The sequence below is a fragment of the Colletes gigas genome, unplaced genomic scaffold (genome assembly GCF_013123115.1).
Source record: "Colletes gigas isolate AHSC1104 unplaced genomic scaffold, ASM1312311v1 Colletes_gigas_Sc00009, whole genome shotgun sequence".
NCBI lineage: Eukaryota > Metazoa > Arthropoda > Insecta > Hymenoptera > Colletidae > Colletes > Colletes gigas.
The window spans coordinates 3,286,200-3,301,375 of NW_025106638.1; the positions used below are offsets into that span (position 1 = coordinate 3,286,200).

At 34.1% G+C, this 15,176-nt stretch overlaps 3 protein-coding genes across 6 annotated transcripts; 1 reads left to right on the forward strand and 2 right to left on the reverse strand.

Annotated features, from left to right (window-relative positions):
- Positions 1-1,782: 1,782 nt before the first annotated feature.
- Positions 1,783-2,391, reverse strand: LOC122397426. Its single transcript, XM_043396579.1, has one exon. It carries the CDS (start codon positions 2,389-2,391, stop codon positions 1,783-1,785), a length of 609 nt encoding a protein of 202 aa, XP_043252514.1.
- A 470-nt stretch (positions 2,392-2,861) lies between these two features.
- Positions 2,862-5,265, reverse strand: LOC122397483 (prostaglandin E synthase 2). The gene is made up of 5 exons (XM_043396645.1): positions 4,718-5,265; positions 4,123-4,197; positions 3,680-4,017; positions 3,468-3,579; positions 2,862-3,400 (listed from the first exon to the last, which is right to left on the reverse strand). Exons 1-5 carry the CDS (start codon positions 5,000-5,002, stop codon positions 3,038-3,040), a joined length of 1,173 nt encoding a protein of 390 aa, XP_043252580.1. The 5' UTR covers positions 5,003-5,265; the 3' UTR covers positions 2,862-3,037.
- A 1,238-nt stretch (positions 5,266-6,503) lies between these two features.
- LOC122397482 (protein TAPT1 homolog) lies at positions 6,504-14,558 on the forward strand. Of its 4 annotated transcripts, XM_043396644.1 has the most exons (9): positions 6,523-6,606; positions 6,683-6,776; positions 6,869-7,147; positions 8,636-8,790; positions 9,291-9,388; positions 10,227-10,558; positions 10,648-10,745; positions 11,302-11,517; positions 13,510-14,558. In XM_043396644.1, exons 3-9 carry the CDS (start codon positions 7,003-7,005, stop codon positions 14,032-14,034), a joined length of 1,569 nt encoding a protein of 522 aa, XP_043252579.1. In that variant the 5' UTR covers positions 6,523-6,606; positions 6,683-6,776; positions 6,869-7,002; the 3' UTR covers positions 14,035-14,558. The 4 variants fall into 4 exon arrangements, with proteins under 4 accessions (XP_043252576.1, XP_043252579.1, XP_043252577.1 ...); XM_043396641.1 differs by having other exon boundaries at positions 6,504-6,555; positions 6,683-7,147; XM_043396642.1 differs by having other exon boundaries at positions 6,683-7,147.
- Positions 14,559-15,176: the final 618 nt, after the last annotated feature.

The following is a 15,176-nucleotide window of genomic DNA, read 5'->3' on the forward strand; positions in this document are numbered from 1 at the left end:
GCTCGTAGTATTTTATTGAGTACTGATAGAACGCCTTTTTCATAAGTGCTTAATACGATAAAATAAGATTAACTATAAATATATGCTTTAGTTATTATTGATATATTCATAAGTTGCGTCTAGAAAAGAATATACTGACATTTATGAAAACTACTATCTTTCAAAGCTATAATAAAAAATTGTTGCAATATAGAATTTTACACACACTCATGGACAAAATTGCTATAAATCCTATAAGAATTTTGATCGCGTTATTTCTATTATTAAAAATTTATCATATACATGTAATTATGAAATTCGTGTTATATCTTGAGATATTACAAGAGAAATTGACAAAACATTATTACCATTAATAACGTCCAATAAATATATTTTCTATTTGATAATAATAGGAATATAAATTACACATTTGTATAGCTTTGAATTTGTGTTGTCTGTCTCGAACATTGATTTATTAATTATATTTTCATGCAACAGTATACGGGTAAATGACTTACACGAACCAATATAAACATTATGTTACAAGAAAACAATACAAAAACACTTCTTTATTTTGTGTACATATATTATAACTTAGGATTTTAAAAATTACTCGAGCATCGGAACGTAAATCTGAAACAACTTTTGGGTAGTATATTTACAGTATTGCGTTCTTTAATAAATATTGAATTATGTAAACATTTCTATTACCTATAATAAAGTAATATTTTCTAATACAAGTCTGTAAATATCTATCATTTCAGACGTGAAACGATAATAATAAGCACAATACTAAAATACCACTACAATTATTATCAATTAAAAAAATTTTTATTCAAATTTCAATACATCTCGTTACATTACGAAATTTTTACCGAAGATTTTCGTTCGTTTTCTGATATTTTTCTTTCGTTCGGAGATATGCTTCCTATTGCGTTGTCTTGCTTCTTACGTCGGTTTCGTCGTTCTATTTTAAAAAATATGCTTTTCAATTTGCCGTGTACGATTAATACTATGATAGGTTGTTTAATATTTTTAAATTATTTCAAATTACGCATTACTTAAAACCTTCGTCCATCTAATTTATTATTTAACCAATTCATGAATTTAAATACCTGTCGTTTTATGCTTAAAATTTTAATGGGAGATTCTGAGGGCTAAAATAAGACGAAAATCAAGAATAGCAATTTGTTGATTGAGGCTTCGTTAAAAAGTTATTAACGTTTAAAGTTCCGCCTGTAGAACGGCAACCTGCGTACAGCTGCGTGCGCGTGATAGTGGTTCTCAGTCAGCATAAGAGACTCTACTTACCGACGTATCGACAGCCTTACAGTTCTCTGAGTGAGAGCCACTATCGCGCGTACGCAGCTGTTCTCAAGTTGCCGTTCTACAGGCGGAACTTTAAACTTTAATAACTTTTTAACGAAGCCTCAATCAACAATTTGCTATTCTTTATTTTCGTCTTATTTTGGCCTCTAGAATTTTCCATTAAAATTCTTCTCAGCGGTGGCCGAGGACCCTGTATACTGATAGTATATGTAGTTCTGATGTTTACAGGTATTTTGTAATAACGAAAATTTAAAAGAAGTATCTACTGTCAAAATAGTTTCAAAAGAAATTGGGGAATTAATAGAAGTTTTGTGCCTTATAGATACACAAACTACTATTTTCTACTTCAATGCATTAGATTACAATCTAAATTATAATAACCTAGCCCTACCACTGAACTCATTGGAATTTAAACGTTTATTACTGTAGTAAGATTCGAGGTGTGACTATATACTACTTTGTATATGCAAAATTTTATCGTATACCCTTCTTTTTAGCGATTTTAATATTCTTTTCCATTTCAAAATTATATGTTTCCTGCCGGCTGCTCATCATTTTGTCACGAGCAACTGCGATTTCATCTTCCAAATACCATCTCAGAGGTCCTCTGCACCGTTTACAAATCATTGGTTCATCAAATTTATCATGTTCGTCGTTATCAGTTCTTGAAACATCGCGGCGAAGAATACCTCGGTGACTAGGTACACCTCGTGGTTGATCGTCCCATCCAACTCGCGGATTATTTCGATTTCTCTTTCGACTTCCATTACGCCGTGGGTTATCGTACCCGCCTCGATGTCGGCTTAAATAACCGCTTCGCTGCCCGCTTCGATGCCCGCTTCGTTGGCCATTTCTATGAATACTTTTTTGAAAGCTGCGTTGAGAAGAAGGTGAAACACTATCAGCATCTTGGATGCGAAATTTGATATCAGGTCCTCCTCCGGTTACATCGGACGGGCTAAACAATGGACCAAAATCTCCTTTTCTTGTATCCAATCTCGAACCGTGGTCTTTAATGTCACAACAAAATCCGTAAATTTCGTTGGCAGAATCATACCGTGAGGTACCAACATTTCTTCTCATATTTTGTTCAAAGTCTTTGATACTGTTACACTTCAAATTTGAGCAAAAAAATTCATTAACGGCAAATATCAAGTATTTAAAATGTAATGTGTCAAAAATGATTGGGAAGTCGACATGATAGAAAGTTTAAGAGGACTATCTAGAGAAATTATTGTTTATGTGTCAGCTATAAAATTTGATGTGCATCAGTGTGGCCCAGTGTGGCCAGATTTGGCATAATTGAGTGCATCGACGGTGACACTAGTAACGACGAATTTCCTTAACGTTTAACAGAATGGTAACTTTGAGCCACAAAAGTCCATAAGGTGTAAGATTTACTCATATACATATTTCGTCTGTGATAACAGCTAGTTACAACTGTACTGACTATATGAAACAAAAACTATGTATATATTTATTTCAATTCAATTAGTTTTCATTTTAATAGACAAATATTAATACTTTCGTACTTTTCTTTTATTTTTTTGCGATTCATACACAAGAATACTGTGTCTTATAAATAAAATATGAAATACAATATCTAGTTCCTTATCCTTAAATTATTACTTATAATTACTCCACTTAGAACTTAGCTTCAAAGAATCAAAAGTAATTCAAGATTGAATCGAATAGTAATGATCTCAAAAAAGCTGCTTATATACATTGTTTAATTTCCTAGGTATTTGGTTCCAGAGTGTGACTCTACCTCTTTTGTCATTGCATTGTACCATGTTTTCAGTTTTGTGTTGGTCAGAGCATCTTTGAAAGCATTGCAACCTTCTATGCTCTTCAATATTCCATAAACAGCAAGATCTGACAAGTCAGGTTTCTCTCCTCCCATAAATGTACTACCGCGTTTCTTAATGGCACCTAACCATTTGTTAATTTCATCGTAAAAAGACTGTCGAACATCATCCTTGAGATTATGCTTTCGTTTCAGACGCTTAGATATCATCCACATTGCCGTTGCGCCCACATTTATCATTATCAGTCTTTCCCACGTTGGAAAATACTCTTCCCATTTACCAACCTGATCAATGAAGATACTGTTTAAAATCTATGAACAGTTGCTATGCCTTTAGCAAGCGAATACTTACTTTCGAGAACCAGTTGAACGTTTCATAAGCTTCTTTGAGAGATCTATAGACATTCGGTGATAAAGTATGTACCAGAACATCGTCTGCCCATTTTCTCCATTCCCGTTCTTTTCTGAAAGAATAAATTTATCTTTCGTTACTGTCTATTCTCAGAAAACCTCTCTGACTCATGAATACTATATGATTAATAAATTGGTTTACAAACCACTTACATCTGATTGTTCAAGTCTTCATGTTCAGACAAAGTATTATTGTACATTAGAAAGTACTTGTTCATAATTTCGTATTTCAATTTGTCGTTTTCATTATGCATCGCTATGAAGGGATAATATGCTACCAGTTCATTAACTTCCTGCGATCTATCTTTGAAATATGATGCCAGCAATGAAATGATCATCGAGCTGTCATTTAGCGGCTGATAGCCAGATTTCACTTCTGTTAATAATATTGGAACCTTTCTGTAAGACGACCATGATATTTCTTTGCGCAATACTGGATCCACTTCTACAACATCATAGGATAAACCATAATAATCCAAGAAAACTCTGACCTAGAATATATCTCTTGTCAGCTTCTTCACAGTTGATAATATTAACAGAAACAAAGTCTAAATTCGGTTTGTAAAAGATATGTACTTTAAAATTTGTTGTTTTACCTTACAACAGAAGGGACATGTTTGGTATTGGAAGAGGGTCAATTTTAATCCGGTTGAATCTATTGGTGAGATAATCTGAAATAAATGAAATAAAAATTAGTGTTCAATGCTTTATATTTAAAGAACTTTTAGAACTTCAAGCATTTATATTTCTATCGCTGAAGTATATTAAAAAGGTAAAGATAAAGGAAAATAAATAAAATCTATCGATAATATATTGTTTAAGATTGTTAATTTGTCGAGGTATAAACAAGTTGTCAATTGAAATTAAAAGCTTACAACATAGTATCAAATTAAATTGTAATGCAATTAGTAATCTATATGAATGTTTTTTGTAGAAAAGACGCTAATTGAAATTGGTTTTAGCATTAGAAAGAAAATACTTTTGGAATTTTTAATACCATGATACAAAATGAAAGTTCTGTGAGTGAAAATGAAACTGGAATTAAGTTCATAGGGCTATAGTTTACTCTGTATCAAATCAGGAGATATTTGTTATAATTTTTTAACGAAGTATTTATGTTTCAGTATTATTTTTCTGAATGGAAAACAAGACATCCTATAAATAAAACAATAGTGATTGAATTTGACAAACCTTTCGAGAAATAGGAACTGTTGGCTTTTCTTTCAACGTTTTAATTTCGTATTTAACTTCATTCAGAGGAAAATTTTTCGAAGCTTGCATAGACGAATACCAAGTGTAACCTGTCGTGACAATCACGCCGACAGTAACCCCTACCAGACTCGTTCTTAATACAGTTTTCGCCATGGAAGTTTGTTGAATCCTCGAAACACTTTCGTTCCGTCTCGGGCATGTTTGAATAACATTTTTCAAAGAATAAAAATTTCGTGAACTTAATAATCTTAATAGCATTGACATTATAAACAATTAACTATATACAATTTAAAAGAAATTGATTACTATATACGTTGGACAAATATTTCTATAGCGGTTTAATGACATAACATTTGAGTATGTTTTTCAAGGTTATGTTCAAAAATTTTAGTAATTTCCGAGAATATAGTACTGATTAATTTTTAATAATTTTAAATTAGTATTGTTACATTTACGTCTTTTTTCATTTACTTATTTTTACATTTATGGTTTATACAAAATTTCAACTCCCTAAAGTTCTAGATGGGAGAAATAAATCCTATTGATCATCGTATTGTTACTAGACAATAAAGTTACTAGATATATAATTATAATGTTGCGCGGATTTGCAGTTGTTGCGCGTCCGGCGGCGTATTTCCGAAACTTCGTAGGGAATTCGGCGGGGAACGCTGCCCGTGGAGTGCTAAGGCACTCTGCTCCTTGGACGCGGGAGTTTCAAATAATGATCGCTAGGTAAGGAGAATAATAAATTGATACAACGATTTTAACACACGTAATTAGAACTTTAATTGTAAACTTAATAAAGGAAATGTAAGACAATACTACCAGATACGCCGGAATTATTATAACCCGGTCGTACACTCCCGCTCTCTTAATACAAAAATGCCTTTCTCTTTGCCGTTTCAAATAATACTTGTAAGATCTCGCTCCGTGTTTCAAAGTTACGTCCGTTCACTTTGGATCTCCGGATTCAAGTGTCGCTTTGCCGTTCGGTCGAGGCCCAGCCCACACGTAGGCCCCTCCAGATCGTCCCTTCCTTTGTTCGGGCCGGGCGCAAAACTCTCGCACGCGCGTTCCTCGGCACACCCCCGATCCCTCGAGAACGGTTCTCTGCAGCACGTGGCCGTTATCGGCTTTCCCACGCAGCCCGTTTCCGGCTATCGATAGCGCACGGCCCAAGTTCCAGGAATTACACACTTAGGAGAAGGGATCAAAGGGGAGCTCGCGACGATCCAAACATCCGTCTCCAATAAATTATTGGCTAATCTATGACCCGAAGTGAAGTCATTAAAAGAATCTCTAACCACTTTTAAACCTTAGAATTGGCGCGGACTCCACTTTGTCTCCCTTTCCTATTACATTCGTGTAATCTGATTTAAACCTCGCGCCCCCCAGAGCTTCTGCTACACGGCGCCAGGCGGCGACCACAACACAGTAAATTAAAATTCAAGGCAGTAATCAACAGATTCAAGGAAATGTAAACTCAGAAATAGAAATTAAACCTGTGTTGCTACGTCGGGATTCCGTCGGCATTGATGAAAAGGATTTCCCTAGACTTACTCGGTTAGATTTTCCTTCGGAGGCGGCGTGCCGATCTGGCGGTGGATTTCCACGTAGTGGTGGCATCTCTATTGGGATGAGTCGCCACGGTGGCGGCGTTGCGTTTCTTGCGGTAAGGCGGCGTTGCAGGTCGACGGAACCTGAAGGCTGTATTATACAGGCTGCAATGCTGCATACTGTATATTACACAGTGTGTAGACTGTAGCCAGATTTGGCATAATTGAGAGTGTAGACTGAATAGACCGAATGTAAAGAATGTAAATATTAACATGTAGTCTATCTAATTTGTACTTACCTTTAAACTTAAAGTTAAGTCGAATATAAACACTTACATTCTAGTCTGTTTCTATTCAAGCTATTAATATATTTTTATATTTTATAAAGGAATTTGAAAAAGAAACGAAGTCCACAAGGAAATATGGTGGGGGAAATTGCCAATCCAACTCCGGTGTTCATTTACCATACAAAATAGCAATCGGTTTGTTTTTCCTATGTTAAGGTCATTGTTTATATAACAATTACTAGTGAACGAAACGTAAAGAAAACTTTTAAACGATGAAAATATTTTAGGTGTCCATTGAAAAAGTGAATTTAAATAATAATAATTATAGTCTTTACGATATTAAACGTGGAAGATAAAATTAGAGTTCATAGAACAATAAATTGAGGTTATGTGGTGAGACGAGAAGGAATGAATAAAAACAATGAATATCGATGAAGGTTATCAAAATTACAGCGAGAAAAAATATATACGATTCAAGTCGACTAAACAATCGGATATTGATACGAATAAAATTGACGATGTACAAAATCAATTAAGTATTGAAGAACAACAAAGGAGAAAGCAAGGTAATTTAATTGTTCATTTGTTTTTTGGTGACTTCTCATAGCAACTTGGGGCAAATAAAATTGCATCGTTACGAAATTTTCTGGTTCTTTGTTTTTTTTTATGAAATTTGGTCTACTGGAAACATGATCGTTTTAAAATTAACGAAAACATAACCCGACATAACCCTAAATTTACAAAATTCAACCTGTGTTTTGTTAATTTTGTTATATTATATTTCAATTATGCAGCTTAATTACATTATATTGTAATCTACATTTCTTTTGAATGTCATTTTTTAAAAAAAACTTAGAAAAAATATGTTTATTTAGGGCAAATTTACGATACTTTTTATATATAAAATAGATGTTCTTAATAATTATACTCAACACTTCGTATTGATAAAAAGAAATTTAAATTTTAAAAGGAAGCTTAAGACAGAATATATTATTTTATCAAATTCTTTAGTTTTCTTTTTGTAGAGTTAATCGATTTGTGTAAGTAATGTCAGATTGATATCAGAGTAATAAAATTTACAAAATTCAAGCCTTCAACTATCTGTGTATTTTCATTTAAGAATTCAATTTTATCACCTGGAAACTGTATAGTAAATATTATATCTGCCTACTTTTTCCAATATCTTTTCTGTGGCATAATTTCTTTGAAAATCCTTGAAATTTAAATGACAAAGTTTATTGTATCACTTGAGATTAAAAGTTGCATTGTACCTGAGGGATTAACCGTTTGAGTGCCACGTGTCTTTGCTGTTTTCCCGTCCAAAAGTGCCAAGCGGCGCGATAGCGCTTGTCTTATTCCCTCTCCAAGAATGCCAAGGAGCGCTATTGCGCTGTTTTCAGATTTATACAGTAGCTGTAATTGTTTCAATTCATTGTTGTTCTGCCATCTTTCTGAGCGTAAGTACAGATTTATCAGCGTCTGGGTTGCGTCATATAATATAAGAATATAATTTAAATATTTTATTGCATATATAAAAGGTATGTACAGTAAAATTTTCACTATTAAAATATTCACTATTACTATTTTCACTACGGTTTCGCAGCCTAGAGCGCTGGCACTGTTCGAGAGACAGAGGAGAAGCGCAAAATCGCTCCGTGGCACTCAAACAGTTAATGGATGACTGTTTATAGTTATCTAATAGAAAAATTTAAAATTGTTTATAGTCCTCGTCAAAACTTTTTGTTTGGATGAAGCCATAATCCCTTGGCATGGAAAATTAAAATGTAAAACCTACAGGGCATAACAAAAGTAAATTTCGTGACTATGCTAGATCAATTCTACAATCTCAATTTGTACATTACAGTTTTCAATTTAAAATATTTTAAAATATTTTAAATTGAAGTACAACTTAAATGTCAAGTAAAGAAAAGATTTCTATTAAAAATTGAATTGAAGTAATTTTATAAAATAGACCAATTAAGTTACATTAAAATTGTTATAAGCGTTTTTAAATACTATTATTATAATTCAATTCGTTTTCATTGTGGTTTCAGGTGTATCTCTTGCACGATTTTTACAAACAGAGTTAACAAGAGGATATCAGTTACAATATGACGAGGAAAGATTCTCTGCAAGAAGGGAAAAAATTTATTCGTTTATGAAAATCCCTAGAGAAGTTGAAAAATTCATGACCTATGGCTTCCTGCAAGTAAAGGATCATTTTTTGAATATTTTGCATTTTTTTAATACGAATTTTGATTGTTTTTTTCCATGTTGTCTCTCCATATAATTGTTTTAAATAATATTTCACCATTATTTACTTAAATTATGATTTCAATTCTACTTGTACTATACATGTTCTTTACCATATCTTTGACTACTTGTATTCCGAAAATATTTAAAAAAATAACATCAATTCTCTTATCTTCCAAATTTCCTGACTGCCTTCAAATTAAGCCACCTATTTCTGAACACCATCTTAAGTTCCATTGTGATGATCAATTTCTTTTATTTACCACATAATCTTTAAAAAAGTTTTTAAATATCTTTGAATTATAATATTAATTTTGATTTTTATTTCTTTAACAAGTTTTGATGTTTGTCTATATATATTTCTTAAGATAACGATTTTAATTGAATACTAGATCAATTTTATAAACAGAATGTTGTTACCGAATGTATAACAAAAATACAATTTGTTTGTTATAGTGTGCAGATTCCTTTCTCTTTGTATATACATTTTTACCATTAAGATTCGTTATGGCGTTATGGACAATTGTTACAAGACATCTGCGGTCCTGTTTTGGGTAAGTTTATCTTTTAATAAAATATAGAAGTTATACAGGGTGTTTGGCCACTCCTGGGAAAAATTTTAATGGGGGATTCTAGACGCCAAGATAAGATGAAAATCAAGAATACCAAAAAGTTATTAACAATTAAATTCAAAAATTTCAAATCGATCTGGAAATATTATTTTCGGTTGCGGGGGTCAATTACAATCATTTTTGATGAATAGACTTACCCCCGAAATCCTACCCACTTTTCAGAAAAAAATTCGAGAAGGTGTGAAATTTTTCGACGAAAAAAAAAAATTTCAAATCGTTTTGAAAAAATTATTTTTGGTTGCGGGGGTCATTTACAGTCATTTTTGGTGAATAGACATACCCCCGAAATCTTGTGCACTTTCGAGAAAAAATTTCAGTACGGGCGGAACTTTAATCGTTAATAACTTTTTAACGAAGCCTCCATCAACAAATTAGTCTTCTTGATTTTCGTCTTAATTTGGCCTCTAGAATTTCCCATTTTTATTTTGCAATTAAGAGATTCGTGTATCCAGATTCAATGACCTTAAAATATGTTGTCAAGGTCAACGTTCTGATCAATTTTTAAATAAAATTAGGCAACTTCAAGTAAATATCTTATAAATGGCTGAAGTTACAAAAAAGTTCGATAAGAGAAATTTATAAATTATGTGCGGTCCGCGAGTCGCAAATTTCGACAGGCCTGATTTAGAACATTAAATAGTGGAATAGTTTATTTTCCACGGACGCCCTGTACAATCGATGATTCGACCAAGGGACCTGTATTTTACGAAAAAAGTTACTGCTTGCAATGTATTCTGTATAAAATTAATTTATTATCTAGAAAGAAGAGGGGGAGTCTAAGAAACGGAGAGAGGCACTTGAGGCCAGCAGAGATTTGCGACCTTTTGAAAGGAATTCTGGTAATCAGCTGTTGGGCAGCTACGTGGAAGGTCGACACTTCCATGATGTACCATTTAGTGAAGAGCCAATCAGTGATAAAACTGTACATATTTTATAATATGCTGGAAGTTGGCGACAGATTGTTCAGTGCTTTTGGCCAAGATACGATAGATGCCCTCTTGTGGACTGCTACAGAACCTCGATCGAAGACGCAAACTGGGCCTCAACATTTGGGCACTCTGCCTCATTTGTTGTTTGCCATTGCCTATGTTTGTATCCTTTTTATAAAATGTATATTATATACGTATATGTATATTATAGACTCTTGAGTTCTAGTTCCTATACTTTGTTTATATTTTAAGTATTACACAGTGTATTGGTACTTTTTCAAGCAACCACTCTGAACGTCGCGATAAACAGCAGTAACAAAGCTTTACTTACTATAATGATGTCCAACAACGTAAGCAATTTTCAATAATAACTAGAAAATATTTAAGACAATTAACAAGTATAACAACAATATTCAAAACAATTACTTAAACTGCGAAATTCAACTTTTGTCTAGATTAACTAACTAATATTAGCGTGAAGCAAATATTCAACGCAAAAACAAGTAGTTATTCTTGAAGCTTGTTCTGTAGAAAGTTGAGATAAACAATCACAATCGATTCAGTCAGAAGAAAGATTAGTTCTAAAAGACTGTCAGTCACAAATTAACACAAAATTGTTGTCGGTATCTCAATTGGAAACTCTGACTTATCTTCTGGCCTAACGTGTCAATTGGAATAATTGTCCTACCTCTAGGGAAAAACTAGTCTATGACCCATTTAGCTTTAATGAAGAACGCTTCCTCTTCTCTTCAAGTTCTTCCTAAACTAAACTAAATTAGACCACAGATCATAGTAAAGAAGTCTTAATTAGGCTGGCTCCTCCATTCTGTACGAATTACCCAAACAAATCTTTCATTTATCTATTATATGTATATAATTTTAATTTTAAAACAAACATTGTTTCAGTTTGTAGAATTGAAGGGATCCGTTTTTAAGAAATTTGACAAAAATAATCTGTTTCAACTGTCGTGTGCAGACGTAAGGGAACGTTTTCATTTAATGATGCTTCTTCTGGCTGTGAATCTTCAAACAATGAAAGAATATGCATGGAAAGCGGAACGTCTTGCAGTATTATTGCCAGATTGCATTTTGTTACTCTTGGCCGAAATTCTTGTAGATTGGGTATGTAAGAAAAATATAAAATTTTTTAAAACGTTCATTGCTAGGACTTTCGATTGAGAATTTATATTGAATTGTTATATTTAAATAACAAATTTAAATTGAATTTTAATTTTCTGATTCGGTTGGCAACATTTGTTTATTCGGTACTCGCTTGTAGCGAAGAAATCCTTTGAAAACATGTACGAGATGATTCATAACTAATCCGATGAAATATTTTGAATATTGAAAATATTAAGGAATCCTGTTACGTCAAATACGATAGTAATAATTTTGGTTTTTTGATTTCGGTTATAAGTGCCACCGTGCATTAGAAGAATGAAATAGAGATTCTCGAAAACATCGCTATTCGATCGAGAGGTCATAAAAAACATGACACTCTGTAAATCATGTCAAAGTTGCAGAGTAATATTTACTAATTGTAGCAATCCTAAGAAACAAGACGGAGTTTTAAATTGATTATCCGCGATTACCTGGAAAAGAATGAAAACTGCTGTTGTGAACATTCTCATGATTATTATTATTGCAATTATAATGAGAACACTTCCTATAATGTGTTCTCTGAAATTTTTGAGGTTATTAACTAGATTGATGAAAATCGTTCATAATGCAATTAAATGGAAAGTCTTAAAATGTATAAATATGATTCTGAAATCATAACAAATAGTTTTTATGATATATTAGGTTGGGGAAAAAGAAATCCATTATTTTTGCGTGTACTTCAAGACTTTATTTAACATGTTTCGGATTTTCCGATTTGGGTCAAATATGCGCCGTTTTGTTCTATAATTTATTGCCATTTTAAAGGTAGCTTTATAATGCCTCTCTCATAGAAATCTTGGTCCTTATTGGCGAAAAACTCTAGTAACCGATTTTCACAATATTCTCTTGATGCCAATTTCTTATCACTCAGGTAGTTTTGCAATGCGAGAAAAAGATGGTAATCACTTGGTGCCAGGTCCGGACTATATGGTGGATGCATTAAAACTTCTCAACCAAGCTCCCGGAGTTTCTGGCGAGTCACTACAGACGCGTGTGGCCTAGCGTTGTCCTGCTGGAACACAACACCTCTTCTGTTGGCCAATTCTGGCCGTTTCTGGTCAATCGCTAGCTTCAAACGGTCCAGTTGTTGACAGTAGAGATTCGAATTTAGTGTTGGGCCATATGGAAGGAACTCATAATAAATGATTCCTTTCCAGTCCCACCAAATGCATAGCAGAACCTTCCTTGCCGTTAGTCCTGGTTTGGCCACCGTTTGAGCTGCTTCACCGCGCTTTGACCACGATCGTTTTCGCACAATATTGTCGTATGTGACCCATTTCTCATCCCCAGTCACCATCCGTTTAAGAAATGGGTCGATTTCATTTCGTTTGACTAAGGCTTCGCAGATGGAAATTCAATCCATCATGTTTTTTGGTGTTAATTGGTGTAGCACCCAAACATTGAGCTTCTTTTTGAATCCAGCTTTGTGCAAATGGTTTAAAACTGTTTTATGGTCGATCTTTAGCTCCTGGGCGATGCTACAACTACTAACATGTCAATCAACTTCGATTATTTCTGTAATTTTATCGACATTTTCGACGACGGACCTGCCTGTGCGAGGTGCATCTTTAGCATCAAAAATACCTGAACGGAATCGACGAAACCAAAATTGCACGTAATTAGCCGTTACAGTATAGGGACCATAAACACTATTTACAATTTCAGCCGCCTAGCTTGCATTTTCGCCTTGAATTTTCTTTTTCTTGACTTCCATTTTTAACACCCTGTAACTCACAACTGAATAGACCAAATAAAAAACAACAAAAGAAATTTTTTAGTGTGAAATGTCACCTTGCAAAGAGCATAAATCTAAAATTGTTTGATCGATACTTTACGAGATATCGATCACTCCAGACATCTACCGACAAAATAATGGATTTCTTTTTCCCCAACCTAATATACAGTTGAGTAGTTGTTCACAATGTATTGATTATCCTATATTATCTTTTGCAGGTGAAACATGCATTTATAACTCGTTTCAACGAACTCAGTTCAACAGTTTATAGAGACTACACTGTAAGTCTGGCTTACGACATGGCTCAAACGCGTCAGGAAACAGCTTTTTCCGATCCCTCGGATTTGGTGGCCCGCAGAATGGGTTTTATTCCTCTTCCCCTGGGCGTAGCCATAGGAAAAGTGCTTTGTACCACCGTCACACCGTCTATGAAACCGGCGAATATAATTCTATTATTATTGGCGTATCTAATTTTAGTAGCTTTAAGAATTCTAAACAGTTTGGTGATCCTTGGCAAAGCATGCAATTTGATTTCGTTGCATTCAAAAGATTCCGATGGTACTACGTCATCTTCAAAATATTCTTTAATTAGTTCCGACACGAAAAAACCAAATTTAGCTACTGCAATGTTTTCTAATAGTGCTGTCAGTTTGAATAACGTGTGTTTGAATGATACTGTGCTGGAAGAAAAGAAACAAGAAGACAACAAAGAAACGGAATCCAGCAAAGGAATTTCGCAGTAAAGATCGTTTCTTTCGTTGTTATTAATTACGATTAATGAAACATTTTTTAATTCAAAATAAAAGAGTTTTATATACGATTATTCTTGGAATCTATCTGTAATAAAAAAGTACCTTGTATTTACTGGGACTTTGAAGGATTGTCTTCGCAGAATTTAGATAATTATTATTTTGACAGAAAATTTGTTTGAAACCTCGTTCTGTTGTTATTTTGTTTTCTGAACGATGGCTAGTCTTACGTTATTTCGACCCGACTATGGAATTTGTATATTGTTAATATATTATTACAAAAGAGTAAGTAGTAACAATACTATTTACGATACTATAATTAGTTCGATCGATGAACATATTTATTATTAATTAGTTTTTGTTATTGCAATCTACATGCGCGCAAAAAGTATTTGGCGTTATGCGAGAAATACTCTTAGTTGAATATTATTATATTTTTTAATCGGTATAAGTAAATGTAAAAAGAACCGAATGTATTTATGTATTTCGTTCAAAAAGGGGGAATGAATGTAAAAAATTAGGGCATTTTGTAAATAAATAATAGAATTTATGTTTTTCAAGTGTATATCTATATTAGGTATCCAATTACGGGCGTAGCTTTAATCTTATATTTTACCACAAACGAGATATAGGGTTGGCCAGGCGCTTGCGGTTGAGTAGGAATGCGGGTGGGTGGTGTGCCTCTCACCGGGAGGGGCCTGAAAAGTCACAAAGCGGCGGGGTACTCCGTGATGTTTCACTAGAGTTCCCGGTCCCTCGCCAGACGCCTAAGGATGGTCACCGTGGGGTTTTAGGAGTTTTTTTTGGGGGATTTTACGTGCAAAAAAAAAGAAAAAAAAGGGAGTTGGACCCCTCCATGCACCTGTTTGGTTGTCCAGGTGGCAGGGGAGGTGAACCCCTACATGGCGCGCCCCCTGGTGGCGGGTAGAGGAAGCTGCGGGAATGGAGTCATCCAGTCTGAGAGAGTTGATGCCTTGATGGCCGCATGGTATCCCAGAGGTCGGAGCGAAAGCTCCCGCGGACCAAACATCGGTACGAATGAATGTGTGAACGGACTGGGATAAGTTGATAATCGAGGTTGTACCAATGACTGCGGATGGGCCCAGTGGCCACGGTGAGGCCCAGCGGCTGCGGGC